Here is a 27,972-nt window from a genome sequence, read left to right on the forward strand (position 1 = left end):
GTGGGGATCCAACCAGAGATTCATGCTAAGTAAGTGCTGTCTGACTATGTACCCAGCCCTGAAGTTGATTTTTTTAAAATCAGATTTCTATCTAGGCACAGTGGTGCAGGCTTGCAATCACAGCATGTGGGAGGTGAGGCAGGAGGATCAGGAGTTCAAGGTCATCTTTGGCTACTTTGCAAGTTCAAGGTCCACAGGGGCTTCACTAGATGCTGTCTCACAAAACAAATCAAACTTCAAAATCTAAAGGCAGGGAGTCTCACCACTGAGGATGCTGAAATACCAAAATTGAAAGACTAACCTGTGATCACGGCTTTAAGTGTGATCCTCAGCCCTGCAACGGCCTAGGAAACGGGAGACCTTGGGAGATCCCCAAGTAAATCACTGGTTTAGTGTTCATGCTGATTCAAGGTGAATTTGAACCGTTAGGTTATTAGATGGACTCCTGTGAGCAGAAACACCTCACCATTTAGCTAACGTGTTCTCGTGGACAGCGGCGTAGGAACCAAAGCGATGGTCTTTGAGGAAGTCAGTGCCATGCTTCTGGATGAACTCTTCGATAGCTCCTCCCCACCAGCGAGCATGGCGGTAGCTGTTACATTTTAAAATCAGTGTCCTTTAAAGGAAAGCAAAAGCGGGTGTTAGGGGTTAACTCTGAGTTCTAGCTCTTAAAACAAATCTAAAGATGAAACGTGTCACAGCGAACATGAATTGATATTCCTAGTTACCGAACATTTGAAAAAGCAAGCTCCTAAAACACCTGGGTAGAGTTCCTTACAACACTCACTGGGTCAGAACTGACTTTTCAGGCTTCCTGCTCACTCAAGCATGCAGACATACAGGAAGGGGTTGAAGTCAACCTTGAACTGCACTGGGGAATGAGGAGGGTTTGGAGAAGGTACAGAGTGAGTTCACACTTCTTTTGGAGTTTTTCTAACACAGTTTCCTTTGTACTGACTACCCTGGCTTCTGCTGCCCTTAAGGGAGATCTACTTCTTGGAATCCTGCACAACTATACAAAGCAGCATTCCCGACTCCTCTAGTCCTAATGGGCCGAGGCCAAAGCATAAAAGTCAGTCCCTCCCCATGAGAGCAGACCTGAGAAACCAGCAATGGGAAAAGGACTCCCTTCCTCCCTCCCCCTCTCTATCCCTCCCACTGAATGTGCAGTGAAAGTGGTGAACAGCCATCTTGCAGCAAGGAGGAAACTAGTCTGAGGATGAGGCAGATTCCACAGCTAAGAAAACCTAGGAAATGTGTCCTAATGATGTAGTTTAGCTTGAGAATTAATCACCCAATATGACTAACTAATTTGCTCTGCAATAAGCTAGGTTTTTCTATCACTTGAGTAAGGTATCTTAACTTGTTACATAATTAAAAATATTGAGAATAAATTGTGGTGGATTACAGAAAAAATAAAAATAAAAAACAACTTTATCCCAAGTGTCAGAATGAATTTCTATTACCAAGAATGAAAATAACTTACTAGAACTTAAGTTCAAAGGCCAAGGCACTGGCACTAGCTGCCCTATGCCATGTTGATAAAACAGAACTGAGAAGGCAGAGTTTTACTTTTGCTTGATTGTTTGGGGGTGCCAGAGAGGGGGTATACAACAGTTTTCATGGAAAACAAGGAAGATGCCATATGAACAGATTGTATAATTCATTATTTATAAAGATGAAAAGTGTCCAAACAACTCCTCTGAATACTTCACAGATGGATGCTGGCTTTAGAAAGCTACTGTTCCACAGGAGGGCTGGTGTGATGTGGTAGGGAGGCGAGAGGCATAGGGTGCGAGAGAAGCAACCCCAACAGGTGTAACAATGCAGTCATACAGGAGCAAGAGGGCTCAGGAATTGCCTGGGGTCAACCTACCCTTGGGGAAAACCTGTTCTGGGAAGATGGTTGTGTGGGAGAGATGAGTACCAGGCAGAGACCCAGCGGTGGAGGAAGGGAAACTATTCCAAGCATAGAAATAGAATGAGGGCCAGCCAGATGGCTCAGCAGACAAAAGTGTTGCAGGGCAAGCCTGATGACTTAAATTCCATCCCTGAGACCCATGTAAAGACAGAAGAAATGTAACAAAGTTTCCCTGTGACTTCCACATATATGATATTGCACTCATGCATCCCTATTCACACATACAATACACACACACACATACACACACACACACAAATAAATGGATGAATAAATAATAGAAGGAGCAAGAGGGTGGAGGCAAAACATAAATGTGTGAGAAGGGATCGTAAAGAACTGCCAACACAGAAGACTGTGGGGGGGGCATTTACAAATAGAGAGAGAAATAACCCTAAGTAAATAGAGAAATGGGTCTTGTCAGCTGAAATGACAAGGAGCCTGGAAGGAGACTGAAGAACCCAGGATTTAAACATCCAATGCCTCCTTCTAACCTCTGCAGGCACCAGTATTAATTCACATGCACATAACACACACACACACACACACACACACACACACACAGAGAGAGAGAGAGAGAGAGAGAGAGAGAGAGAGAGAGAGAGAGAGAGAGAGATAAAGAGAGAGAGGCAACGGTAAGTTCTATTACTTCTGAAAGATGATGAACTCCAAGCAGCGATCATAAACATTTAACTCTAATTTACTCCTTTTTCATGGGAGAGAGAAAATGTTGGCCTTAAAGAGAATGGGCAGAAATATGTTTTAAACATTAGAAAGATTTACCTTGAAAGATTATCGATTCGAAGTCCATATTTCGTTTCTGTCTCTTTCCTTCCCACTTTTATTCTGAATTCTTTGTCTACAAGGAGAACGAAGGCGATGGCCCCACTGTCTGGTTTCATATACAACAGGAAAGAGTCTTTTACTATTAACCACCTGGAAGGAGACAACAGGAGGTTTCAGAGCTGAAAAACTGAAGTGAAAGAATCAACTATTATTCAATGTCATGTCTCATGTGGCAAATTTGTGCCTTTTAAAGATCACTATGAAGCAAGAGCTAGAGACGTGGCTCAATGGCACAGTGCTTACCTAGCATGTACGGGGTCTGATTCCCAGCAGGGAGAGTATTTACTACAAAAACAAGTCTGTCGATTGTCCTCTGTGTGTGGATACCAAGCAATTAAAAAGAATTCATTCATTCTTGGAAGAACATCCCAGTGTTGACAGAAAGCACCAATGAGCCCCTTAATGAAGAATGGAACAGGGTGGAGCTTGCTCACACAAACCATCATAAAGGCAACTGAGTCTAGAAAACTTAATAACTACATCCAGTACTTCACACATTCTGCTGTTCATTTGAAAATATTTCTGGCATAAGGATCATTAATGAATGGTGTTCAACAGAAGAGAACTAGCTTTGAAAACTGCTTCATTCAATTCAATACTCAAAAGCTTCATGATGGAGTAGAGTGCAAAGTGGGTGTAGCGTAAATGCAGCTCAAATAGAAAGCAGCTCAAGTAGAAAGCATGCAAATATTTGTTCCCAGAGGAGCTGGTAAGCCCCAGGGAGGTGTAGGTAAAAGCCAGGATCCTTCTTGGGTAAATGGGTAGGTGCTAGAAGGAATAGGGGTTATGGGTACAGGAGGAACATCTTGGTCCTGGATGCAAAGAGCTGGGTAAGAGGAGCCCAACAAGTGGAGTAGGGTCAAGGTCATCCTGCTGAGTAGAGAGACAGCAAAGACACCGAAGTGAAGAAACACTTTGAGTTTGGGGACAAGTGTGTGTGCAGTGACAGCAGGACATGAGTTAAGACCACAGTGAAGGGATGAAAGCTAAAGATCACATGCCCACTCCAAAATAAGTAAATAAATGTAAAAGAAATCTAGAACAGTTCTTTACTAAAGCTACTAGCCACAGTGTACTTCAGTCTCTACTTTATGAATAGAGACAAAACCACATTGACTTCTACATAGTCTTACTGCATTTGGCTTTTCCTGTAGGCTGCCTCTTCCATGATCACCACAAGGAGATGGGGCAGGTAGCCTGCTGCTGTGGACTATTAGGTGAAGATGTGTTACATTTGATTATGCTGTGGAACATGTGCTTAATAATGCAAAGCTGTGTTGCATTCTTTTATGTTGCATTTGTTTAACTCTGTGAAGCTCTGTTACTTTGCCTGTCTAAAACACCCAATTAATCTAACCAACAGCTGAACACCCAGTGTCAAGGTAGGAGAAAGGATAAATAGAAGAAGAGGGAGGAGCAAGAACAGGAGAAAAAGAAGGGAAGAGGACACGGGGGGGGGGGGGGGGGTGTGCTACACAGCAAGCTATAGAGTAAGAAGAAAGGTATATAGTAGAGAAAGGGAAAGCCCAGGGGCAAAAGCTAGACAGGATACTTTAAGTTAGAAGAGCTGGCTAGAAATAAGCCAAGCTAACATCAGGCATTCATAAGAAAGAATAAATCTTCTTGTGATTATTTGGGAGTTGGGTGTCATACCCCACAAAGAGTAAGAAATGAAAACAGCCAACTACAGCCTACAGGAAAAAAAAAAAAAAGTACATATGATACAGTTACTAAAAGGAAAATTACCAAGGTCCAGGCAAACCACAAAGGTTAATGCATCTAGAGGGACAGAACACCAAAATGGAACTGAGCCGAAAGAATGAAAGAGAGAGAGAGAGACAGAGAGAGAGAGAAAGAGAAAGGAAAGGCAGGCTGGCAGGCAGGCAGACAGGCAGGAAGAAAGGAAGGAAGGAAGGAAGGAAGGAAGGAAGGAAGGAAGGAAGGAAGGAAGGAAGGAAGGAAGGAAGATGAGGTCTCATCTCAACACTTGGGAGGCCAAAACAGGGAGAGTGTTATAAGTTCCAATCCAATTCCAGTGCTGGAGTTAAAGGCAAGCACCACCATGGCCAGCCAAAAAGTCTAAAAATTGAAAACTAAGCATTGTGAATAAATGTCGCCTCGAAACACCAGTCAAGCCATATGGAAGATTCCCACACTACCTGTCCTCTGAACGCTATCATCTGTTTATGATGTCTGATACCTGAGATTCATCAGCTATGACTCAGGACATGCAAATACAGCAGTGAGGCTATAGTCTCTACACAAACATGTACCAAATTTAAAACAGCAACATTTCCTTCCAGGAAGAATCATAGTTTTGTTTTCCAAATGAAACATGATTCCTTCCCAGCAACAAAATCTTCCCCTACCATTGTTAGCCCTCCTCCAGGACAGGGCAGAGCTCAGAACTGGATTCTTGGAACCTTTGATGAGGCTCCTGGGGCTGCAGTCAATGCTGCAACCCCGATCCCTTGCCATCACATAGCCTGGGTCTTCCACCCACAACCCCATCACCACTTAAATCCATACCACTTCTGCCATGTCCCCACTTGCACAAGACCTTATTTTCCTCAGAGCCCCATGAGCCCAAGGGCTTGCTTCTACAGTGGCTGGAAGCTTCAGTAAGAATTCATGCATGGACTTATCGTAAATGTCGAATTCTCCTGCTATGTGCACATATTATTTGCATCCAATGTATGATGCTGGAATCATGTTGAGTGTTTTACTTTGGTAAGTGACAGCACACCCACTGCCATTGTTCAGTGTTGACCGATTCCTTCAATCAGTAGTTACTGGCATGCCTGACTCATCCCAACAATGTGGTGCTGACCACTGATGACTCCACAAACTGACTCTTCCAGTCTGGTCTGCTCACAGGCTGCAGAACTCTGGCAGCCCAGAGTCTCCGGGAAGAAAAAGAAGTCACTGGGGTTTAAAGCTTAAGTGTAGAAAGCTGTGTCTGGCACACAGCAGATGCCTTGGGACAAGGGGGAGGAGTGGCCAGCAGAGCCACAGGAGGCTGTGAAAACCACCCTCAGGAGAGGCCACCATTGGAGAAGAGAAGCCCTGGTGTCTGCTAAGCCCTGCAACTTCATCCTCTTCCTGCTTGCATGATGAGCTTGTGTTACCCATGATCCTCCAGAGCTCCCATCACCGTTCTTCTTCCTGCCTTCCTCTGCCACTGCTTCCTCACAATATCTAACAAACCTCTTGTACCTCAGCCTGTGCCCAAGCTTCTGTCCAGCTGAGGGTAAGAAGACAGCTCATGTGGGAATCTCTGGCTTTCCTATACCATTGCTTATATTCTAAGGAACTGCAAGGTCACATTTGAGAGCTGTTCATGCCACTAAACATCTGTAATGCCCCACTTGGGAAGAGGAGGAAGGAGTACCGGGTGTTGTGGGATATTTGTGCAGACCGTGAAGATGTACTGCAGTAATTGTAACAAGAAGCTGAATGGTCAATAGCTAGGCAGGAGGTATAGATGGGACTCCCTGGCAGAAAGAGAACTCTGGGAAGAAGAAATGTGGAGTTGCCAGGCAGACAGAGAGGAAGCAGTTTGGGCAGTGCAAAGATGAGGTAACGTACCATGTACCAAAGCACAGATTAAAAAATACGGGTTAATTTAAGTTATAAGAACTAGTTAGGAACAAGCCTAAGTGAAGGTCAGGCATTCATAATTAAAGTAAGTCTCTGTGTTGTTTGTGACCTGGAAGTCCCAACAAGAAAGTACTGCTACAACCAGGAATTCAAGTTTCACGTAGACATATAACCGCTGGGTTCAGACAGGGCTACAACTCAAAACAAAACAAGCAAGCAAAGCTAGTATATAAACACCTAAATGCTCAGTTTATTCAATCAAATACACAAAACTCCCAAGTCCTACCTTTTTGACCATCGGTAGCAGGCTCTTCCTTGGCCACAGCAATTCAAACCTGGTATCCTGTGTCCCCCGGATCTTTTCATGATCATCCCCTCCCTGAAGGAGATATCACGTTAAGCTGTCAAGTTCACATTTACAGTTCACACTTGCCTTGCTCAGCCTCACAGCCGGGGTATAAGCCATCTCTCATATTACTCCCCACCTCCCCCACTGCCCACTTGCCCACTGCTCTCTATCAGCCTGGGCACACAGCAGAGACTCTTATAAGCACTGTGGCCACATGTAGCCCTTTTGGCTTTTGTGGGCCAGTGAGTTTGTCAGACACAATGTTGGATCTTTGCACCCTGGCTTCTGGATCTTAAGGCTAAATCCTCCCTGCAGTCACTGTGGCTGCAGCTGAGATGGGGTTTGCCCCACCCAGAGTCTAGTACATTTGGCTTCACACACAATCGTATCCATCAAGTCATAAAATTAGACCAAAGCTACTGGCTACGCAAGTGGTGATTTTTTTAGCTGGGTATGGTAGCATGTGCCTATCATCCCAGCATTTGGGTGGTAGAGACAGGAGAATCAGTAGTTCAAGGCCATCCTCATCTACATAAAAGAGTTCTAGGCAAGCCTGGGCTACACGAGAACCCATCTCAAAACAACAAAAATAAAACAAACCTAATGTCTTGATTTTGAAAGATGTGCAATAACAATAACTTAAGGAAAATAATTTTGAAATAGCAAGTAGCATTGATCTTAACCAAAATTGAAGTGTAAGCTTTGGGGCTGGAGCAATGACTCAGTGGGTAAGAACACCCAGTACTCTCTCGGAGGACCAGCACCCACATCTTTGGGTTCACAGTAAGTCCAGAGATCAGACACCCTCCTCTGAGCTCTGTAGAGGCACCTGCACTTGTGTGTACATACCCACACAAACATACACGGACACACAACTAAAATTAGTAAAACAATAATCATTCAAAAGGGTAAGCCCTAATAGTGTGAAGGAAAATTAGCCACGGAGGAAACTCCCTACCTATTTATGCAACATGTATTATGAAGTATTACTTTTAAGTCCTCATTTAAAGGAGTTGTAATAGCTGGCATAAGTGACTGGCAGAAGGTGTCTTATGCATTTGATCCCTCACCGCTGTGAGAGTACTGACTGTGTACTGAGTGTTCCCACTGGTGGGTTAGCTAGCAAGCTGTCAGGGCTCTAGGAAATGAGAGAGCTGCCGCCACTGTTCCCTGCAGGGGCGCTCTGGTCCATATGAGCATCTCACTCTAGTTTGGCAGGAGACGCCCCAAGAAGGCCCAGCTGTCCCATCATTGTCACCAGCTATGGTATCAGGCATTCATACCCACCAGCTTCTTCATATATCTCTGTGTAAAGACCCAACCCTGGAACTTACAGGCCCTTTGGTCCCAAATCATGGATGAAAGACAGCTGGCTTATATCAAGGAACTCTGTCTGAAAAATGAAACCACAAAAAAACACTTTAGAAAGCAAAATGGGGGATGGGGGAGAAGGAAGGGGAGAAGAAGTAAAAGAAGACATTTATGGGCACCTAAGCCATGTATTGGGTCCACCAAATATAATCACTCTACAGACTAGATGGGTCAATAACAGCAGTCGAGCTGCAGAGAAAAGGAAGAAAGTGATGAAAATTCACACGGCCTAGGAGGCCAGAGACTCAGGAGCATCAGGTGCTGCAGAACTTCCCCTGCACCACGAGTCCAGTGTGCTCTTCACACACACCTGGCAGGGGCTCTGCCACTCAACTACATTCCAAGTCTCCGCCCTTAGAGACCGGGTTCCACTAAGTTGTCCAGCTGGACCAGGAGTCACTCAGTGGCCCAGACCTTGAACTGTACCCATCACGTGCTGGAGAATTTGGGCTTGCAGGTCTGAGCTACCAGCCCCACTAGTAAAATTGTTGGGATGGGCAGTAATGACTCTCACTGATATGGTTTGCTGTGGGTTTTCTACATGCTCACAGTGTACTCAGTGGTTCTTCGAGAATTCTCCTAAACACCCTTTGATACTACTCTTTCCCAGCATAAAAAGGAGACTAAGCTTAACACAAGCATAGGTAGAGCTTTTTTTTTTTTTTTTTTTTTTTTTTTTTTGCATCAAAACAATAAAAACAGACAAATATTTTGGTCTCTGTGGGCCCTTGACTTCTTGTTACAAATGCACAGCTTTTCCCCTGTAATGTGAACATAGACTGGGGTTGGGGGAGGGGGACAGGTGTGCACAAGTGGGTGTGGCCATAGCAAATGAGACTTTGTGAATACAAGATACAAATATAAAAAAACAGGTCTCAGCTACTGGAGAGGTTAGACCTGGGGACCAGAAAATTGAAGTCATCCTGAGCTATACAGTGAGTTCAAGGTTAGCACGGACTGCATGAGGCCCTGTGGAAAGAAGGGGGGAGGGAGGGAGGGAAGGAAGGAAGGAAAAATGGTTACAAAAACTATTCTTAACATGTAAAAATAACGTGTTTGTTTGGCACAAAGGTTCTGATCTGCCAATCCATGGTTTAGGGAAACTAACCCACCAAAACCATATAGCAAGGGGTGGTAGAACTGATATCAAGTCAGATCAAAGTCAGAATGTCATTCAACATTCACCTCTGTTTGCATTCTCTCTCTCTCTCTCTCTCTCTCTCTCTCTCTCTCTCTCTGTCTCCCGTGTGTGTGTGTGTGTGTGTGTGTGTGTGTGTGTGTGTGTGTGTGTGTGTGTTATTGTCTTGTTTTGATTTTGAGAATAATCTCAAGCCCCATATCCTCCTGCCTCAGTACTGGAATCATGTATGTACCGCCATACCCAGCTCAACATTTGTCTCTTTCAGGTGAGTTCCCTGCATATGAGAGTGAGGGAGGGCACAGTGCAAACCTAGAGGGAGGCAGTGAAACACGGGGATTTACCCAGGCCAGGGGTTCTCTCGAAAGTGTTTGCAACAACTAGAATTAAACATGGGAGGCTCCCAATGTACAGGTTCCTTTTTAAAGCCCCGTGTACCAGTGATGCTTGGACCGGGGCAGCAATAGCCAGATAGAAAACAAAGACAAACTGGGAATGCAGCTCAGTTGGCAGGGTGCTGCCTTCTCTCCCCAGCTCCTCAGAAACTGATCGAAGCTCGACACACCTGCAATCCCGGTGCTGGGGAGGCACAGGTAGAGAAATCAGAAGTTCAAGGTCATTTCCTGCCACAGAGTGTATGTGAAACAGAAACCCTTAAGAGAAAAGATATTCACCCAGGATGGGGAGGCAGACGGGAGATTACACAAGCAACAGAGTCCAGTGAGAGAATCATCTAGTCACACGGTAGTCATGATCCCTAGAGCAGGGTGCGGCTGGATGGTCAGAGGAAGCAATACCTGGCTTCTAACTGGGATTAACAAAAGGAAACAGCATTTCTCCTTGAAATGTTTATATGTTTAAAAACATCTACTGTCAGCTTTGGGGAAAAAAAAAACTATCTCAGATACATCAGGATTTTGGAGGTTCAATCAAACTCCTGCATGTCTTTTGAAGAAAGTAAACTTTTCGGATTTAAAAGGACTTAAATAATGTCGAATCCCCACTGAATATATTTACACATGGCACTTTTAAAAATAAGGGCTCTGAAAGCCCAGGTCTTTGGTTTTCATTCCGTATATAAAACATTATGACTCAGCTCTGCACAGTTTCTATTTGTCGATCACATCCACACTGTCCTTTTTGAACATCTTGCTTTGTATTATAAGGGAAAGCAATCCTCAGAGGCCCCTTTCATGCCACAAGGAGCAGCATTGAAAAAATGGCCGAACAGTAAGCTAAAAGACAAAGGAAGACAAGAGCTTCCAGAAGGACCACATGCAGGTATAGATGGAGAGAGGCAGGACCAGGTAATCCAAGGATCTCTGCCTCTCTCCTTTACACACCAGCTGACATAGCTATAGCAGACTAAGACACCCAATCTATGGAGAGAAGAAACAGCAGACAAAGCTCATGGTTGTGTGTGCACCGGCCCCCCCCCCCACCCCATGATTCAACCATAGAAAAACAACACACAAACCACTTAATTTGAAAAGGCAGCCTTTCAAACCAGCACAGCTTCTCTCTGCTGCTATGGAAACCATGCCTCTTTATGCCTTACCTATTCCTCAACTCCAGTTAATTTTACTTGCCCTACAAAAGGAGGGAGAAGCAAACTCAGAATTATTGATCTGAGACATATTTATAGTGTTTTATCTAATGTTTCAAGCTAATCCACACCCTGGAGAGAAGTCACCTCAGCAGAGGGTTCATGACTGACCAACAGTCCGGTCTAGACTGCCAAGGGCTGCCAGCAATCCTTTTCTCGGAAACTGGCATTTTGTCCTATGTCCAGATTTTAATCTTAAGGGGAACAATACTGTTACTTATCCCACTTCCTCTAATTCCCTGGGAGAAAAGCATTTTCCAGTTTGCTCCTAAAATGCCCAAATTGTAGATTCTGTCTGACGCCCAATCCCAGAACAATATCAGACCACAAGATTTCCTGCCTGCAGCTTTTTTCCTGGTGTTGCACAGCTCAGTCAGATAACGACTGTGTGTGTCTGTGTGTGTCTGTGTGTGTGTCTCTGTGTGTGTGTGTGTGATTATGTCAGTAGAAGTGCAAATACTCTGACAGTTCTCAAAAACGAGGATGAAAAGAGGGAAATGTTGTCCTTGCTTTAAAGAGTCTACAAATGACTATTATGGCAAGATAGAACCTTGCAGACTAGAGCCAAATTATCTTGGACTATTTAGTGTCCCTTTGAAAACCCGTCATTGTCATCCCCATGTCTGACCTAACTTCCCTGTGACTACCAAAGCTTCACAATGCAAACTTAGCCAACCACCAGCTCCCATAAGTTCAAAGGCGAAGAGGCCCATCAAATATTACCCACAACCATGTCTGGGTTGCCCTGCTTTGTGCTCACCCACCTACTTGTCCCCACTGATGTGACTGAGGATTTTCTTTGTTCTATAACTATTGAGATCTCATGTAACCACTTCCCCAGGGGAAGGTGGGATCTGGGGAAGCTGGAGGCTGTGTTCCCAGTACATGATCAATCATATTTGGCCCCCAAATCATCTGTTACTCTCTTTGAGATGAGCACTACAGTTTTACAGTGTTTGGCCATTTTACAAATTAGTAAGGAGAACTTAATGAGGCACTCTCCCTGAGGGTGAGGGGGAGCTGACATTGAGTCTTCTTAAAAGCTAGGCTACTCTATGGGAGCTAGAAGAAGGAGATAAAGACAAAAGAAGTCTCCATGCTCCTGAGGGGAAACCAACAAAGGCTGGTATAACAGGAAGGGAAGAACTAGTCATGGCCAGCTTCAAATGCCTCTCAGCAAAGTAGACCCCAGCCTTTGAGGGTAAATCTCCTAAACCAACACTGGAACAGCAACCCTTTCTTGGGCCTTTAAAGTCGTTCACCTGAGTCCAAATAAGCCATAGCATGGCAATAGTTCCCAAATCCTTCCGATGAGAACTGCCCAGACTTCTGCTAAAAAATACAGGTTCCAAAGACAGCTGGTTAATTTGGTTGTTTGTAGGTTTGTTTGAAGTGGTGGTTTTATCTTTGTGAGATTAGCCTGGGGTGACCTCAAACTATGTAGCTGAGGATGACATTGAATTTGTGATTCTCTTGCTTCCTTCTAGCTCCCAATGACTGGGATCACAGCATTCAGCACCAGAGCTGGCTTGTGCAGTTCTGGGACTTGAACCGAGAGCAGACATTCTATAAACTGAGCTACACCCTAGCCCTTAGATACAGATCTGCACAGTCCTAGAGTTAAACATGTATCCTATCCAGTCCCTTAACTTATGGCCAGTGGTTTGTCTTAAAGACCTGAACTAAGGGCTGAGGACACAGCTCAGTGGGTAAAGTAGTTATCATGTAAACATGAACCTGACTTCAGATCTCCAGTACCCTTATAAAAACCCTGGGCATGGCAGCTAATACCTGTATCCCAGACCTGGGAGGAGGAAGGTCCACAGCCAGCCAGCCTTGCTAACTGGTGAGTTCCAGGTTCAGTGAGAGATCATGTCTCAAATGTCAGTTGAAAAGAGATAGAGGTGGACATAAGACTTTAACCTATGACCTCTACATGTACATACAAGTGAACCTCTAAACATCCATATATCACACGCCAAAACAAAAGCCTTGAGTTAACTTCAAACAGGCTTGCTCTATAAAGTAGAAGCATGTTACATTGCAAAATAAATAACTTTCAATGTGTCCTTTGTATTTGGGATTTTAAATATTCTGTTATTACAGGAAACACAGACTGTAATCTAATTTTACAAAATGATAGGCTGTCTGTGAATCTAGTCTTGCGACTGGGTGAAATTTAGCATGAACAGAAATGTTAGCAAATTAAGATATATCAATAGCACCCTTGCTTGAGTCATTTAGGGACCATCTGGTCAACCATCAGGAACAAGTGGGAAGGGGACATTCATTAGGTTGGGAGCTACTTTTTCTCCTCCAAAAGTGGTGCTTATAAGGTACCCTGGGGTTTATAAATACAATGTGGCTTCAATTTGGAAAGATTTCTGTGACTGGAAAAGTAATTAAACCAAACATCTTTTAAAAATATACACATCCTTTACTCCACATTACAATCTAAAATGTAATAATACATCTGGAAAGAGAGAAGACTGAAGTCAGCAAGTACTACTCTAAGCCAAAAGAAATGGTGCAGGTCAAGTCACTGGCAGAGGAGCAAGAGAGAGGGAGGGCAGATGCTAGGTCACACGTGCACAGCTCTGAAGTAAAAGGGGCAGCACTCCTGAGCTCAGAGAACACAGCTGGGAACTGCTTTCCTCATTAAAACAGTGGGGGTTTGTTGATAGCACAAGTTCCTAAATCCTAGGTGGAATAGGACCTCCCTCTATGCTTGTCTTGAGAACCAGCAGGTGAGACTCACACTGCTCCAAATGCTCAGACACCGGGGTTACCAAGCCCTGAAAGGCTCCTCAAATCCATACCCCCTCACTGCAGGCCACCGCAGAAGCATCAGAAGTCTCGGTCAGGCCATGTGTGTAAATAGGGACCAACTGGGTGTGTTTGGCCCAGCAGATAGTAGTGGGGAAGCTCTTGCACAAGAAACAGTAGTGCCAGGCCCTTTCCCTTCCTCTCCCCCTCTTTAGTCCCTGTTTTATGAGTCACCATTCTCCAAGGCAGAGGCCAAGGCGCACCTGGGCGGATTCACACATTCTACATGCAATACTTCCGTGTGGCCAACCTCAGTCTGTGCCTCCAGAAAGAAATATTATAATCCAGGCATTTACCTCGTTCAAACCTCAGCAGAGCTGGAAGCTAATCTTTTAAAAAACACTCCACTCCCCATTCAAGGGCCTCTGGGAAGCAAAGCTCTGTTTGCTGACACTGCAAAGCCTAGTTCCTCCTGCTGGCTTACTGTGGGCCTTCCAGGCTCAGCCTCTGTGGCCCCTCTCAGCCCTACCATTCTCTGCCTTTTCTTATATTTTGCAAGAGGTCTTTCTTTCCCTGGTTTTCCCATGCCTCTCACTTTCAGAAGAAAACACCAGTCAGATGGAAGTGAAATTTGGCTCCATCTTATCTGGGTGTATGCAACTCTACTTGACAGTTTGCATTAAAATGTTTTGTTTTGGTTTTGGTCATTCTAAAACCCTGAGGGGAGGAGAGGGCTGATTTAGCATTCCAACTTCATTTGGATCTATTGATACAGACAGACCGAGTTCTACTTAGTATTTTAAACATAACTCTGTCGTCATTGTAAACTGGATGGACAGCCAAAGCAATTTTGTATTTCTTAATTTAGTGCAGCTCAAGAACCCAGCGCACTTATGTTCAAAACTAACTACAGTTTAGGATCCTATAGGTTCCTTTAAGACCACTAAAGGGTACTTACCGTGGCATGGTAGTTTCTGTACATGGGCATCTTTAGTATCTTTGTCAAGTAATCTTCCAATTGCTTCTACAATAGACAAAATATTTTGGAGACAGTTGAACACAATCATGTCTGTAGGAATTTTAAACAATCACAATGATGAGATCAGGTCTCATTTAAATATCTATCAGTCAATTTATTCTACTCTATGGTCAGTCAGTAAGGTGTAACACCTATCATTCGCTTTGGGTGTTAGTTAAAGCTCTTCTTGCTATTAGTGTTTAACTTTCAATATGCTTGGGCCTTTGATTTGTTATTTTCATTATTATTGTGACAAAATGGCCAACAAGAAAGGCTTCAATCTGGCCTACAGTTTGAGAGAATACAGTCCACTGGGGGCCAGAAGAGACTGTGGCAAGAATGGGAGGCTGGCTGGTCTCTCAGCACTCAGTCAGTGGCAGAGCAGGGAATGCTGGAGCTCAGTTCACTCTTTCCTTTGTATTCAGTCCCGAGCCCTAGCCTATGAGTGCTCATGGTTAAGGTCAACCTAATCCAGAGAAGCTTCCTAGGCATGTCCCTCTAGAGGCTCCTCTCCTTGAGACCCTGTCAGGTGGCAGTGCTAACCTTAATGCTAACAAGCCTCTCCGTATGTGATTTTACTCCCCTGTATTAGCAGAACAGGATTGCCCATAAGAGTTATTTTTTTTTAATTTATTTTAAACACAGTTGCTTGTAGAATAGTTTGGTGGTCTCTGTTCTCTGCAGCATACACATTTCAGATTCCATAACTGAACTGATTTTAAAAAATGACAGAATTACTAATATGATAGTAAATCTATCCCCTGCCTTGGTAGCAGTCAGACACTGAAGCAGGGTGGCCAGAAATGCCCTTGTCTTCTTTCTCCTGTTTGTGCTCCATCTTGCTGAGTTCAGACTGTAACCAACCCATCTAAGGAGGAGGAATGTGATTTCACACGTATTCAAATGAGCTCTTAGAAATCAAATAAATGGGTGGAAATGTCTGCTTTTTAGGAGTGGCTCTCAAAACCTACTGGAATATTCTGTCTTCATCTCCCCTCAAGCCCAGGGAGGTCCCATCAGGAAGATAGCTATCCATCATCTAACAAGCACTCTGCCTCCTCCTTAGCTTGGGAGACAAGGAGATGTCTAAGTTCCAGAGAAGCCAAGCTAGCTGTCAGTCAGCCTGGGGCTGTGGGGGAGGAGAGGAGTCAACCACATCCCCCCCCCTCCTAGGTGCTAGGTCCTTACAGTGCTGAGAAAAGATTTCAAAAGTTCTCAAGAGCCAGAGAGAAGGCTCAGCAGGTAAAGGGGTGTTCCACACAAGCCTCTGATCTTGAGAAGCCATGAAGAAGACATGGAAGGAGAAAACTGACTCCACAAGTTGTCTTCTAATCACTACATACACATTCTATGAGGTACATGGGCATACACACACACACACACACACACACACACACACACATACACACACACTAGTAATAAGTACAATAACATTTCCATAAAACAGCAGAACAGAGAGAGACTCACCCTCCTGCCAAAGAACTGCTCCTCCTGGATTGTGTTTTCTGATGAACGGGGCAGACTGGGCATCTCTCGGGGCTCTTCTTTGACATTTTGTCTTCTAAAAGTATGTCTAAAATTCAGACACATGCAAAACGAACAGCTATTTCACTCTTCTTGACTATCTCATATTCCATGTCATGGCTTATTATTTTCATTCCTGTCAATGTTTAAAACATTCTCTTATAGCCCAGGCTGGGCTTCCAACTCACTATGTAGCCAAGACTAGCCTTGAATTCCTGGTCCTCTTGTCCCAAAGCACTGGGGACCACAGGCTTGCACCAATGCATGCAGCTGAGGGGGCTAACTTTTAAAAGAACTATGCAATTGAAAATGTCTATCCCAAATGGAACAGGTAGCCTATGAAAAGGATAAAACACACTTCTGTTCATGCACAGTGGGCTAACGATGTTAGTTCTGCTGTGGTTACCTTTTGGTGGGGATGGGGATTCGGATGAAGGCTTTGTACTTGAGCAGCTCTCTATGAAACTCTTGGAAGTGCTTGAATTTCCTCTTCACTTGCCATGTGAATTCCCCATGTGTTAACTCAATAGTGTACAGATTGATGCTTGGCACCTACCGTGACATACGTTTAAAAAAAAAAATGATCATTAACTTAGATGGGGAAAGTTCTGAAATTTCTCAGCAAAAAAACAAAAACAAAAAAAAAACCCAAAACAAAACAAAACAAAACAAAAAAACAAAAAAACAAAACCACAGCTAATTGCCAAGTAATAGTAAAGTACACTTAAGTTGTTTATTTTGTGTTAGTATTTAGCATTTTAAAAAATATACTATCTTTATTAATTTGTTTAGAATTTTATGCAGTCTATTTTGATCATATTCACCCTGAGACCCTCCCCCTAACTCCTCCCAGATCTACTCCCTACCTTCTACCTCTTCTCTCCTTACTTTCTGTCTCTTTTAAAATAACTCACCCATTTCAATTAGTGCCCATATATGCATGTAAAGGGACCACCCACTGGAGTATGGTGAGTTCACCAGGGGCCATACCCTTAAAGAAAATTAACTCTCGATTTCCCAGTGGCCATTCATTATAGGTGGCATCTCAGTTAGGGATCTAGGACTTGACATTTTCTTTTAAAGCAAACAATGATACAAATATTTTCCCAAATGTTTACGTGATAAATTACATGAAACAAGCTATGGGTCACACAGACAAACCTCTACCAACCCCTTTCCCTCAATGTATAGACTGTACCACACCTGCACACATTTAAACACTGGAAATGAAGGAGATGGTGAGTGAGACCCTGATAAGCACCAATGGCCCTAGTCACACATGGACAGTGAAGACTTGCTACAGATTAAGAGGAGGCAGGAACAAGGGCCTTGGGGCAGGCAGGACCAGCATCTTAGTCCTTTCTGTCCTAAACAAATGGCACATATCATGATAGTACATCTTCTTCTAAAAAAAAAAAAAAAAAAAAAAAAAAAAAAACATTCCAAGGCCCAACCTTGTCTACCCAAACCCCTGCCGGAGGCACTGCCAGGCTTCAAGAACACTGGATAGAGAAAATTATTATAGTTTTGTGTATATCATGCATAATGTGAGTGTGATCTTGTCAGTATCAGTGATAAGTCTTTAAAGTATAAGAACCAAATTACATTTTAAGTTTTAATTACTATGCCTCAGAGATCCATAAAACAAAATTGCCTTCTGATCTGCAAGCCCCTGACCAAGGACAGAAATGCTGGAGGCTATTGTTTATGGGAGATAACAAGCCACAAGTTTTCACTCCCTAAACAAGCTTGTTTGACCCATCTACACCAGATGTGCTTGATCACATGTGGGCAGACTATGTCAGGATGTACCTTTGCCCCTGATTTGATGTAGACAAGAAGTATGCGGGCAGGAAATACATGAGATGTATGCTTGCTTCTGATTTGATGTAGGTAGGAGGTATGCAGGCAGGAAGTACATCAGTATGTATTCTTGCCCCTGATTGGACCTTGTTGGAAATGCAGTGAATTAAGGGTTTGCCTTTTTAAACCTCTGTAAAATGTGCTCAGGGCCATTTTCTGAGAAACCAGAGATGGACAGGTCCAGAAAGTCCACCAACCTGACAATATATTTAATTCAAGCTTACTTCAAATTTGACCTGAAACTGTGGTAGTGGCCTTCTTAACCAATGGGATTAGCAATAGAAAATATAGAAGGTAAGCACCGTTAGATCCAGTGTTCAGATGAGGGCACAGGAACTGAGAGGTTCAGTAATCTGTTCAAGATTTCAAATCAAAGACACAAACTCACCCCAGTAGTCAGGCTCTAGAGTTTGTACGTAAGCTCTATACAGTATGCCTTGCCATTAAAAGATAGCAGGAAAATAAGAGGTAAAGGGCATTAGAGACATGGCTCATCAAGAGATGGGAACCTAACACAAAGAAAAAGCCTAAAGCAGGGCTCAGTAGCACCACCTAGATTCAGAAGCAGTGAATAAAACCAATGTCTATAATCCTAGCACTCAGTAGATACAAGAGTTCAAGGTTGGCATCAGGTACATAGCAACAATGTATTTGAAAGTTAAGGACTGGTGGAGCTACACCAGACTATCTCTGAAAGAGAAGAACAGGAAAGATAGAGGGGGAAGGAAGAAAAAAAAGCCACCAGGGTGGTGTCAATTGGAGTCTGCAGAACAAAATCAGACAGATCACACCTCCAAAACAGCAGGAAGGCACAATCGCCCAGTTGCCCCCAACAGACTGGGAGCACTGGGAGGTGGGAGAGTGGGAGGTGAGGGGGGCAGGGGGTGAGTGAATGAGGGGATAGGGCCAGGGGGCATAGAGGAGTGAGGAGGGTGGGCGGGGCAGTGTTGACTGGCCCTTGACTAAAGGTTATGATTCTGTGTGTGTCTGAAGGCCGAAGCCAGTGGTGGCCTACTTGACTACTATTTAACCTGAGGGACAAAGGTCCCCTACTACTATTAAATCCAAGCAGCAACAAGCAAGCGGCTACCCAGACCCTTTCCTGATCCAGTCTGTTTGTGAGGGTGCAGCTTTGCTCCACAGAGACGGTCTACTCCAAAGCCTTGTCGTGTCAGAGAAAACAGAAAGGGCGTAGTATCAGGCGCTCCAGGGACTGAAGGTGACATGTAGGGGACTGAGGAAACGATCCAGGGGGCTGAAGGATAGAGTCCCCAGAATAAATGAGAGACAGAATTTGCCAACAGAATTCTCTCAGCAGTGCCTCTGGATATAGCATCTACAATCCAATGTCCAGACATTTCTTTTTCTTTAAGAGATAAGTAGCATTCATGGTTTCTTGCTATAGAAGGCTTTGGAAAAGCAAAATTCCTCTTGACTTATACTTGGCCTTCATTTTAGAATGGAATAAAGAAACAAGGAGGAAGGACAGGACCGCTCATAGGTATGGTGGAGGAGAAGGGTTATTGTAGATGGAAGGGAGAGGCTAGATGGAGTGCATCTGGGAGAGTCCAGAGTGAACATGACCCTGCTCCAAGCCACGGGAGGAGAGGGGGAGGGGAGAGCCAGGACAGTGAGCCGCAGACAAAAATGGCTGGACTATATAGAGAAGGGCTTCTGGGGGAAAGGAAGCCCAGGCCTGGGCTGGAGAACTTACAGCTAGGGCACAAGGTATTCCAGTCATACCCTGTACCAGGTAGGGACTGAGGGATGCTGGGGGAACCTGGTGGCCAGGCCCACTTCAATATGTTTAATAGGTACCTCAGTTAGCCTTTGTTTTAGGTCTGAGATCTAACAAATATAACCCAAAAGCCCAAGTAAAAAAGGAATACTGGAGAGAAAGCGGCCTCTTGCCATTTATTAACTAAACACATTTTCTAGAATGGCATTGTTCTTATTTGTTTCTTTTCAGGCATGTGCATATCTGTGTGCCTGTGGGCAAGTCCATATGTCACAGACCTCAAGTGGAGGTCAAAGGACAACTTCCAGTAGGCAGTTCCTGCTCCCTCACCTGGTTTCAGAGATCAATGTAGCTTCTCCGGCTTGGCAGCAAGAGCCTTTACCTATTAAACCACCTCACCTGCTCTTGAATGCTACCCAAAATTAAAAACAAAGAAACACTGTAGCAGCATAGCTATTCATACCTATAATCTCAACCCTGGGGAGGTAGAGGAAGGAGGAGAAAGAGATGACAGCCAGGCTTGGCTCTGTGAGACCCCATCTCCAACAACAAGGATCACTTCATAAGGGAAAAGAAGTAGATAAGAATAAAGAATGTATGCGAGGGAAGCGAAATCCTGAGATGTAAAGAGAACTTAGAAGTTGTTGTGGATATTAGTCTAAGATGTGTTACATTTGTTTATGCTGTGGGACATTTGTTTAGTGATGCATTCTTTTACTTAATTCTGTGAAGTTGCCTTACTTTGCCTGCCTAAGACACCTGATTAGCCTAATAAAGAGCTGAACGGCCAATAGCAGGAGAGAGGGATAGGTGGGGCTGGCAGGCAGAGAGAATAAATAGAAGGAGAAAATAGAGGGACAAGGAACAAGAAGGAGAGGAGGACATCAGCAAGCCACGGAGTAAGGAGTAAAGAAGGATGTGTAGAATAGAGAAAAAAATCCCAGAAGCAAAAGATGGACAGGATAATTCAAATTAAGAAAAGCTGGCACGAAACAAGCCAAGTTAAGGTCAGGCATTCATAAGTAAGAATAAGTCGCTGAATTATTATTTGGGAGCTGGGTGGTGGGCCCTCCAAAGAGCAAAGAGTATATATATATATATTTAAAAAAAAAAAAAAAGAAGCAACTACATGAAGCGAAGTGGTAACTAAAGCTCAGCCAACAGCATCACAGCTGGGAGAAAGGAATCTGGAGTCAGGGATGTTGATTGACACATAGTTGACAAAACCCAAACCCGGATGAACCCAAAGTGCACTGACCCTGGTTGTAGACGTGAAGCGCTCTACTTCGAGCACTTGTGCTTTCACAGGACAGCCGGAGAGGTAGGTCTGGATATTGGGCTCCTTAAATCCTTGAGTGTTGTAAATGGAAGAGAACGGGATGTACTCTGCAAAGGACAGAGGGAACAGGTTATTCCAGTCACAGACAGAAGCAGCTGCACCTTTTCACAGTCTAAGATGGGGCTGTTGAAATGCTCAGTGGGTTAGGCTGCTGCCAGGAAGCCTGATGACCCAAGTTTCACCCAGGAGACCCACATGACTGTTTTGGGAAGGGAGCTGACATAAAAGTGACCCCCACACACCCCTGCTTTATTAGGAGACAGGGCCTCAGGACCAAGGGAGCCAAGGCTGGGCTGTGAGATGGGAGAGCACTAAGGAACACTATATTTTAGCAGAGACAGCATGATGGGGTCTTAAAGAGGAAGAGAGGCTTCCTCTTAAAGTCTGGACAGGAGAGGTACAGCTTAAAGCAAGAGTAGGAGGCAATTGAGGGGCACAGAGTGACAGGGAAGTCCAGAAAAGGGCATGCAGAGTAATCCCAGAGACAAAGGAACAGAAACAACTTCCCAGGGGTCAGTGGAAGTTACACACCTTGTGACTCAGTCTGGGATAGCCTGCACAACAAGGAAATAAGTGAGGTACTGGGCAGAACCAAAAACTAGGGGCTGTGAAGCCATAAGACAGCATGGCCTGACTCTGTCCCAGAGCTGCTGGGAAACATGTGATCTGATCATGTAGACTGTGGGATCTTGTCATTCAGAAAGATCAATGTCTTAAAGAGACAGAGCCATGATCAAACAGAATATCAAAAAAAAAAAAAAAAAAAATCATAGTTAAACTAGTAAGTTTCTGGAAGCCCTCTTTCTAAGAAAGTCTGTCGCTCTATGTTATTTACCTCTGTGCCCTGCAACCAACCCTGAGGAAGTCCTACCAGTCCCTCCTTTGTCTGTCCTTACCTTCCTGAGACTTGGGGTCTCCAGGAGATGCATCATACTCCACCTCCTCTCCCTCAAAGTGGAGTTCCCGCGTGTCCAGGTTATCTATCAGATTGCTCATGTCTACGGCGATTTTCTGCAGTGCCGAAGAGTCCACCCTGGGCTCGCTCTTCAGTGACATGCTGACTGCTCAGAGGTCAGCAGAGGGGCTGAGGAGGAAGAACAGTCTGCACTCAGACCCACTGGAAATCCCCTTCACACAGTTTGACACCAGGCTTAGCTACAGCATGGACAAAGACACCAACTCTAGGTGGGGCCTGCATGTCCCAAACAGCCTTTCTATTGATCCCACTGCACACACTCAAACACTTCCTACCTCGTTAGCTAACATGGAGCAAAGCGATTACAGAGAAGAAAGAAAGGCAACCCCACATGGAACAGACTGCCAGCATCTCATGGCCTTTTATGCACTTAAGTGAGGAGACCGAGTAGAGGGTAACTGGAATGCTTTTTCAGAGATAAAGATATGCCTCCTTGTTTAACAAGTATTTGCAAATAAACAATACAAAACAGCCTGTCATGATGGCCCACACCCTTAATCCCAGTGCTCTAGAGACATAGGCAGGCACATACGAGTTAGTTGAACTCCAGCCTGGGCTACAGAGTGAGTTCCAGAAAAGCCAAGGCTGCATAGTAAGACTGTGCCTCAAAATGAAGGAAGAAAGGAAGGAAGGGAGGGAGGAGGGAGGGAGGAAGGGAGGGAGAGGGAGAGAGGGAAAGAAGAAGGGAGGAAGGGAGGGAGGTGCATGTAGAATACAAGTAAAATAAGTCATCCTTTCCTAAAGAAAATCAAGGGACTTTTATCACCTGATGAGATGGTTGAATGGGCAAAGGACCTTGCCACCCAAGCCTGATGACTTGAGTTGGACCCTAGAAACCACACTGAAAAGACTAGTATTGATGACACCTGAAGTTCTCTGACACTCACTAGCAATATCATTTGACAGCAGGCAATGTCACACACAAGCAATAATGAAAAGAAAATTTTTATGACAGTGTAGCCTTTACACATTTTCTCAGGGGCTGGCTTCCCCAGTGATGTGTATTACCACTAGGAGATATGAGGCCATGACCTTGCATGAGCTGTGGTGTATGTGTTTTAAAAGGAAATGGATTAATATACCTGTTCATAAAGATGCCAGAGGTGTTAGGATTACATTTCTCTACCCTTGTTATGAAAGCTGGTGGGTTCTATTTCATCCTGACACTTCATAACATGAGTCGTTGCACATCGGCACCCAGGGAGAAGACTTAATATAGATTTTATTTTCATCTAAAATGTGGAGGTTTAAGCCCTGAGCACTACTGACAGAGTTGGATGAAAAGTTCGTGCTGCTCAATATAGAAACCATCGCTGACACCGCCAGGCCTAAATTGAGAGGAATCTCACCTGCCTAACTGTTCTGCACATGCTCATTGTCTACTGTAGCTCACAAACATTAACTTAGCATTCACCGTGTATAAGAAGCAACCACAATGATGAAAATATAAAAACAGGAGGCAGTTCAGTGAACAAAATCACTTGCCGTGTACAAATCTTGAGTTCAGCCTCCGGATCTCACAGTGGAGAGTCAGTCATCCTCTGACTTCCACATGTGTACAGTGGCTCACTCATGCACACACACACACACACACACACACACACACACACACACACACTCATGTAAACATATTTACACACACTGATAGATCAAATAAAAATTTTACAAAATGTGATGAGTTAAGGAACACTGTGGTTGGACTTAGGCTTGTTTCTAACTAGCTCTCATGACTTTAATTAACCCATATTTTTATTAATCTATGTCCTACCGTGTGACTTTTACCTCTACCACATTTTGTATATCCCACTCATTCTCTGTCTGACTGGCTTCTCCACCCTTCTTCTTCCTCCCAGCATTCTCTCTGCCCTGAAAATCCTGCCAGCAATCAGCCACTTAGCTTTTAATTAAACCAGTCACAGTGACATAATTTCATACAGTATAAAGGAATATTCCACCAAAGAACACTTGTTGTATGGGTTGGGGAAACAGCTACATAACCCCAAGTTCATCCCAGGCCTCCTCCAAGGTCTTGAACTTCCTGAGAATAGAATGCTCTGAGAAGAGCCATCTGGCCTGATTATGGTTCTATGGAGAGTGTGGGTGTGCCATGTAGGGCCAACATAGGTAGCTCTTAAGATAACACATCTCCAAAAACCTAACACACAGCCTCTATTGCCTCTGTGTCTGGGAGAGATCTTGTTTGGAAATGCAAAGCCAGGTAGAGGAGGGAAGTTCTGGGTTACCCTGCACACGTGATTATACATCGAATTGAGTAACTATACTTCATTCTCTCCCTCTGTATGGAAGTTTAAATTTATACCCTCCTTTTGCCAAATTATTGGGCTATCATTGCCTGTATCTCTTCCTTTCAATCCTCTCTCTCTCTCATTTCTTTTTAATTTTAGGAGATATATAAATTGCCTTGAAAGTGCTGATATTCACACATATCCTGGGGAAAGTCTTTGGAAATGCTAACTGTAATGGCATGAACAGGAAATGAAATTTTCCTACAATTTTGTATTCACAGGTCAAAGCCATTTCAGCCTTAGGGTCTTAGCTTTCTCATTTACAAATTTCACTCCCAGAGTCACTTTAACAATAAAGCCTTAACTATATATACAAGGTTCCATAAAGTTGTTTAATCACCACGATATTTTAAATACCTATCCATCTTTCTATCTCCAGGAATTACTCCAAGTAGCTTTGCATTTAAATAAGAGAGTAGGTGGCAGAATGCCTTCCAGCCAAAATTATCTAAGTAATGTTTGTTCAGCTCCCTTTGGGGAGGTGTTGCCTTGAGCCACAAGTAAAATATTTGTTTCCTTTTCTACTAATTCAACAAAGAGTCACTTGTTAGATGCCAACCATGAGCCAAGATTTGCATTATTTAAAAGACAAGGTAATGAGAAGTAAGAGATAAGGAAAACTGAGTCAGAAATTACATCATATTATTATCATTTGTTAACTTTTAAGGATCTTAGAGGATTTTATTGATTAAATACACTTATGGCTAACTCTCCCAACTTCCTCATCATAGTAAAGGAAAGGTATTCTAAATGACATTCCTTTTGGGTAAAGCACTAGTCTATAATTAAACAAACACATACATATATTTAATATACAGAGTCTACTCTATATGTTGGGGTAAGCAAGGAAAACGTATTGGCTCAAGCTAAAACGAATACCTTCTTTCAGGCCAAGAGAAAAGAAGCACGCTAACACATGGGAAAACATTAACTGAAAGAAAAAGGAGAACAGAAACAGAAAGAGTAAAAGAAAAAACACCACATTATTTAATTTAAAACATCTATGGTATGATAAAAGCAATTTTAGCACAATTGTGTTCTTTAACACTTCAGAATTATGATTGCTTTATGAAATTTAGGTATTTGTCCAAGGGCATTCAACTTTTGTCAGGGTTGCCTCTTACATTTTTAAAGATTTCTTTTTTTAATTCTGTGAATATGTGTATGTCTGTATGTGAATATATGCATGGGAGTGTTGGAGGAGTTCAGAAGGCGGCAGAGGCCCAGAAGCTTGAATAACAGGGGTTGTGAGGTACTCTACGTGGCTGATGGGAATGTAAACATGCTCTGTCTTGTCAGAACACCATGACCATGGCAACTCTTAGATTACAGTTTCAAAAGTTTAGTCCATTATCATCATGACAGGGAGCATGGCTGCACACAGGCAGACATGGTCCTGGAGAAGGAGTTGAAATTTCTACATCCAGATCCACAGGCAGCAGGAGAAAAAAGACACTGGGCCTAGCATGGGCTTTGAAAACTCAGAGCCCACCCCCAATGACACAGTTCTCCCAATAAGACCACACCCCCCAGTCCTTCCCAAGTAGTGCCACTCCATTATGAGTAAGAAGTCAAATGTAAGAGCCTCTGGGGGCCATTTGTATTCAAACCATCACTTGCTCCTAACTGACCATTAAGTGATCTCTTTACAAAGTGGGTTTGACTGGTACTAACATAGTATACACTTGGTTATTGAGCTTCACATGCATTGGTTTTATTTTATGGCTTCAACGACCAGAAATTTAATCTTTTCTATAAAGCCTGTGCCCTATGACAGTAAGAGAGATGTTCTCTAGTTTAAATACCACACCTTGTGGGGATCACCTGAACCCACTGTCCCTACAGTGATGGAAACACGTCAGGACAGCTCTCAGAATTTCCATGATTCCTGACATAGGATCATAAGAAATTTTAGGGGACCCAACAGGTATGTATATTTACACATCAGATTGTGAAGATTTACCCACTAACAGCAGTAAAGAGAAGGCATGATTAGAGCATTGTTGCTTTACTGGACTCCATACCACTTCATGAGTTTTTGCGCCACAATTCTATTGCAGGTGTTAGTGTTCAGAATCAAATGGTGAGGTCATGTTTGTTCCTCTGCTGGTCTTCACCTGGCAGTCATGCGGCATTTCAATTAGAGCCGACTACCTTGGGGGGGAGAGCAGCTGCCATAGCTTCAGCCTGAGTTACCCAGCAGCCCACTCTCTTATCTCTTCTAGTCTAAACTGTGAGTCTTTATCTCACTCTGTACAAAGAAGAGATGATGGCGCAGCAAGAGAAGAGCAGCTGCTGTAATTCTGTTTGCCAGTGTTATCTGGGAAGTAAATACAGTTGTTTTTCTTTCTTTCTTTTATCTGGTTTTGAATACTAGAGTCAAAATTCTTTTGTAGCAACCATTTGATAATTTCACCATTCAGTGAAGGAAGCAGAGAAGTAGGTTTTCTCTTTTTTTAAAAAAAAATGCATTATTGTTGTTGTTGTTTAGAGACAGGGTTCTCTGTGTGTATCCCTAGGTGTCCTGGAACTCACTCTATAGACCAGGCTGGCCTCAGACTCACAGATATCCACCTGCCTCTATCACCAGGGTGCTGAGATTAAAGATGTGTGCCACCACCACCCGGCTTTTCTTTAATTTCCAACAGGACTGGGAAAGAGAATAGGTGTTTTCCTTTTCACACAATAAACACATAAACATATTCTTAGCTAAATAACAATAACACTGCCAGCTGCAGTTATTGATGCTAAAGTAAACATTAACGTTAGTTACCATTTGAGTATGTCCCACGTGCCAGGCACTGTACAATCTATGGCCATCTTGGGAGCTGGGTTCACTGGCAGCAATACTCTGAAGAGTGGCTTAGGAAAGAGGGGACAGGGTTGCATGTCCAGGAAGTGAGGGAACCAACTCTCTAACTCCAAAGTTCAGTTAGCAGACCATCTGCCACTAGAGGTTGGGAAGGGAAGGTCACTAAGAGACACTCACCCGGAATAGGATTAAAGCATAGAAATACATTATATGAAAAAATTAGTAGAAACTAATACAAATCTATTTTTAAAAGGAACAATAACAATGAAACCTCTAGCATTTTAGTCTGTGAAGTCAACTGTGTCTTGGTTACAGCTCCCTTGCTTCCTTTTTTCCTGTATAATCTTTAGAGTCCTTCCAAGTTTCCCCCATGTAATCTACAGGGTCCTTCCATGTTTTCCCTATGTAGTCTACAGGGTCCTTCCATGTTTCCCCCATGTAATCTACAGGGTCCTTCCATGTTTTCCCTATGTAGTCTACAGGGTCCTTCCATGTTTCCCCCATGTAATCTACAGGGTCCTTCCATGTTTTCCCTATGTAGTCTACAGGGTCCTTCCATGTTTTCCCTATGTAATCTACAGGGTCCTTCCATGTTTTCCCTATGTAATCTACAGGGTCCTTCCATGTTTTCCCTATGTAATCTACAGGGTCCTTCCATGTTTTCCCTATGTAATCTACAGGGTCCTTCCATGTTTTCCCTGTATAATCTTTAGGGTCCTTCCATGTTTTCCCCATGTAATCTACAGGGTCCTTCCAATCACAGGGTCCTTCCATGTTTCCCCCATGTAATCTACAGGGTCCT

The 27,972-nt window shown here is 43.6% G+C and overlaps 1 protein-coding gene across 4 annotated transcripts in view; it reads right to left on the bottom strand.

Moving 5' to 3' along the window:
- The window catches only part of Pld1 (phospholipase D1), a 184,079-nt gene that overhangs the window by 84,093 nt on the left and 72,014 nt on the right, over positions 1 to 27,972 (bottom strand). For all 4 annotated transcript variants that reach the window (XM_051185893.1, XM_051185895.1, XM_051185894.1 and 1 more), the window contains exons 2-10: positions 21,973 to 22,160; positions 20,996 to 21,123; positions 16,543 to 16,688; positions 16,080 to 16,185; positions 14,553 to 14,618; positions 8,048 to 8,106; positions 6,651 to 6,743; positions 2,702 to 2,854; positions 467 to 616 (exon numbers count right to left, since the gene is read on the bottom strand). In XM_051185893.1, coding sequence (XP_051041850.1) covers positions 467 to 616; positions 2,702 to 2,854; positions 6,651 to 6,743; positions 8,048 to 8,106; positions 14,553 to 14,618; positions 16,080 to 16,185; positions 16,543 to 16,688; positions 20,996 to 21,123; positions 21,973 to 22,132 — 1,061 coding nt within the window. In that variant the 5' untranslated portion in view covers positions 22,133 to 22,160. The remainder of the gene's footprint in view (positions 1 to 466; positions 617 to 2,701; positions 2,855 to 6,650; positions 6,744 to 8,047; positions 8,107 to 14,552; positions 14,619 to 16,079; positions 16,186 to 16,542; positions 16,689 to 20,995; positions 21,124 to 21,972; positions 22,161 to 27,972) is intronic.

This window comes from Phodopus roborovskii, unplaced genomic scaffold (assembly GCF_943737965.1).
Source record: "Phodopus roborovskii unplaced genomic scaffold, PHOROB, whole genome shotgun sequence".
In the NCBI taxonomy this organism is placed as follows: Eukaryota; Metazoa; Chordata; class Mammalia; order Rodentia; family Cricetidae; genus Phodopus; species Phodopus roborovskii.